A 3,026-nucleotide genomic window follows, 5' to 3' on the forward strand; every position below is an offset into this window, starting at 1 on the left:
ACGAATGGATCTTATATTTTAGGGACGAATGAATTTTATATCTTGGGTGTTGTCGCCTTACGAGCGTGACCTGGCGCGACCTAAGACTTTGCGTTTAATTTAACAAATGTATCTAGAATTGAAACGGAGGAGTATAATACTGATTACTGACTTCGAGGATTGACAACCAGCTGGCAGTACATCAGTTTTGGCACCACTACTGATTTTTCAAGGTCAACTGCAGTCTGGAGGTCTGCAGCGCAAGATCCATCTCTCCAACAGCAGCAAGAAAGATACAGGCAGTGGGAGAAGGAAGAGGGCATGGAGGAGGAGGTCCATGGCATCGTCATCGTCGGTGGCGGCATCTGTGGCCTTGCCACTGCTCTCGCTCTGCACCGGTGAGAGCGCACCCGCTAACAACTTAATTGTGCAGCAATTTTTTTTTTTTTTTTTTGAGGAATCGTGCAGCAAATTTTTGCATCACATCTTCAGCTGAATCTGCTGTTACTGCTAGACAAATCTTCTCAGTATTTTAAACTGCATCCGCATAAAAATCTTGGGTTATTAGATCAAATTGTTCATGTGCATCTGAGAAGTCGGACTCAAAAACATTACACAGGGGACAGAAATGAAAATGACTTTCACATCCGCAGCTCTCCCTTTTTCATAATACTATTTGTGTTTGACGACTCCAAACGTTCAATTTGAGGAACTCCTGTAATCAATGCGCTGTTGACCTGCAAGCAGAAAAGGGATAAGTAGCCTTGTGCTGGAGAAGTCGGAGACTCTGCGCACAGATGGAGTGGCCATTGGTGTTCATGCCAATGGATGGCGAGCTCTGGACCAACTTGGTCTTGCTACAGAGCTCAGGGAGACCGCCAACATAATTACCGGGTAAAAATTTCCAGCCTTTTTTCATATGTCGATTTGCATCGTTTTGCTTTTCATTCACTTATTAACTATTTGCAATTTCTTTTATCAAAAAATACTACTGTGAATTTTTCAACTGTGTCTCTTGTAACTTCCAATGTCCATGATCAGTAGAGAGAAATTCATACCATGATTAGGCCAACTACTGAATAAAGAAAGTTAGCTCCAAAAACAATTGATGAAAAGGTTTTCTTTGAGATTAAGGGCTTGTTTGGTAGGCCTCCTCTCCGGCTCCGGCTCCGGCTCCTCCAGAGGAGCCCTGCCAAACGTTTTCTCGGAGGAGCCGTTTTTCAGTAAAAAACAGAGGAGCTGAAGCCGTTTTGGAGGAGCCACAATTTGTGGTTCCTCCAAAACGGCTCCGGCTCCTCCGGAGGAGCCCCTCGGGAGGAGCCGTGCCAAACAAGCCCTAAGATTTCAGAAACATTCATATTAATTTGTTAGACGCTGAAACTTCAGGTACCACAATGTGTGGCAGCAGCAGAGCAAGAGCACCATCATACCTGCCAGGTTAGTACGTAGGAGCACTAATAAATGTACTGTTCAATGCTCCTGAATAATCCAATGTTATTACTAACTATATATAAGAAACTCAAATATTGTACTAATTTCGTATTAGCGTTCAGAGGCAGAGATGTTTGAGTAATGTTGCCTCCATCATTTGCTAGGAAAGAGCTCCGATGCTTAAAAAGAAAAGATCTGGTTCAGGCATTGGCGGGGAGCTTACCAGCAGGAACCATCCGCTTCAGCTGTCACATTGCAGCAATTGTGGCAGACCCTGATCCTGATGGCAGCAACCGCACCCTTCTTAGGACAATGGACGGCAGCACCATCAAGGCCAATGTACGTACGCAAACGCAACTGTCCCAGGTTCCCAGCTCTTGATCCACGCGTACTGCAGGTCCTGATTGGCTGTGATGGGGCCAACTCGGTGGTAGCCAAGTACTTGGGATTGGGCAGTCCGTCGCATCTTCCTCTCCTGATCATGCTCGGATTGACGAGCTACCCGCACGGGCATCCGTTCGGAACCCAGTTTCTGCGCTTCGCGGGCAACGGTTTCGCCGTTGGGCTCTTGCCTGTCACTGAAAATCTGGTCCATTTCTTCGTCAGTAGGCCAAGCCCTTCCACAGGTATCGCCCTACTCATCATTTACACATCTTGTTCAGAGAGTCAGAGAAGAGAGCTGTGACGATCTGATGTGCAGGCTTCACCGACGAGAGTGCCGCGAGAGAGTACGTGCTCGAGAAGCTCCAGGACTGCCCTGACGAGATCGCGGACATGGTGCGGCGGTGCGACGCAGCGGAGACGAAAACCCTGACCAAAGTGTGGTACCGTTCGCCATGGCAGGTGTTGCTCGGCCGGTTCCAGAGAGGCACGGTGACGGTCGCAGGCGACGCAATGCACGTCATGGGGCCGTACATCGGCCAGGGCGGCTCGGCCTCGCTGGAGGACGCCGTCGTGCTTGCCCGGACGCTGTCGCGGTCGGTGCCGAACGGTGTCGTCGTCGTCGATGGAAACGGGAGCACGAGGAGCCGTGAACTGCAAGAGAAGAGGATCAGCGTGGCGTTGGGGGAATACGTCAGGGAGAGGAGGGCAAGGTTGTTCATGCTGTCTCTTGAGTCTTACGTCATCGGAACCTTGCGGATCGCCAAGTCACTCCTGAAGAAGCTTGCCTGCGTGGCCATGCTGACTCTTCTGGGCAGCGAGTCACGTCGCCACGCCAACTACAACTGTGGTCCCCTCTAGTAATATTCGTCAGATGGCGCATATGGTTGCATCCAAGAATATTTTTTTGATTATGTATCATATTTAATATCCAACCATTCAACATCAAATGTTGTACAATAACAGGTGGTTGAATATAAAATATGATGCATACTGCATTCCAAATAGATCTTGCAATAACACAATCAAAAAACAGATGTTGAATGGTTCCGCACTTAGTGCACGCAGTCCCTTTTAACAAAGTTATATGCACCTCTCTTTAAATTCCAAAGAATTTTTTTTTTAATTTTTAAAGGTAGCTTTGTCTTCCCATATCTAAACTTCCCAGGCAACCTATCTCTTTGTAAAATATCTTTGTAAAAGTTTCGTGCAGAGAAGAAGCCTTTCCTATTTAA

The 3,026-nt window shown here is 47.4% G+C and overlaps 1 protein-coding gene across 1 annotated transcript; it reads left to right on the forward strand.

Moving 5' to 3' along the window:
* The first annotated feature begins 258 nt into the window (after positions 1–258).
* Positions 259–2,772, forward strand: LOC136533024 (monooxygenase 1-like). The gene is made up of 6 exons (XM_066525595.1): positions 259–377; positions 727–873; positions 1,366–1,416; positions 1,575–1,749; positions 1,808–2,036; positions 2,111–2,772. Exons 1-6 carry the CDS (start codon positions 301–303, stop codon positions 2,650–2,652), a joined length of 1,221 nt encoding a protein of 406 aa, XP_066381692.1. The 5' UTR covers positions 259–300; the 3' UTR covers positions 2,653–2,772.
* Positions 2,773–3,026: the final 254 nt, after the last annotated feature.

Source organism: Miscanthus floridulus, unplaced genomic scaffold (genome assembly GCF_019320115.1).
Source record: "Miscanthus floridulus cultivar M001 unplaced genomic scaffold, ASM1932011v1 fs_772_5_6, whole genome shotgun sequence".
NCBI lineage: Eukaryota > Viridiplantae > Streptophyta > Magnoliopsida > Poales > Poaceae > Miscanthus > Miscanthus floridulus.

What these genes read in the sequence shown, in the direction of transcription:
- LOC136533024 (XM_066525595.1), top strand. Translation starts at nt 301, where the DNA reads ATGGAGGAGGAGGTCCATGGCATCGTCATCGTCGGTGGCGGCATCTGT. An exon ending in GCAGCACCATCAAGGCCAAT is followed by an intron (nt 1,750 to 1,807) that starts GTACGTACGCAA and finishes CGCGTACTGCAG; the next exon opens with GTCCTGATTGGCTGTGATGG. An exon ending in TAGGCCAAGCCCTTCCACAG is followed by an intron (nt 2,037 to 2,110) that starts GTATCGCCCTAC and finishes TCTGATGTGCAG; the next exon opens with GCTTCACCGACGAGAGTGCC.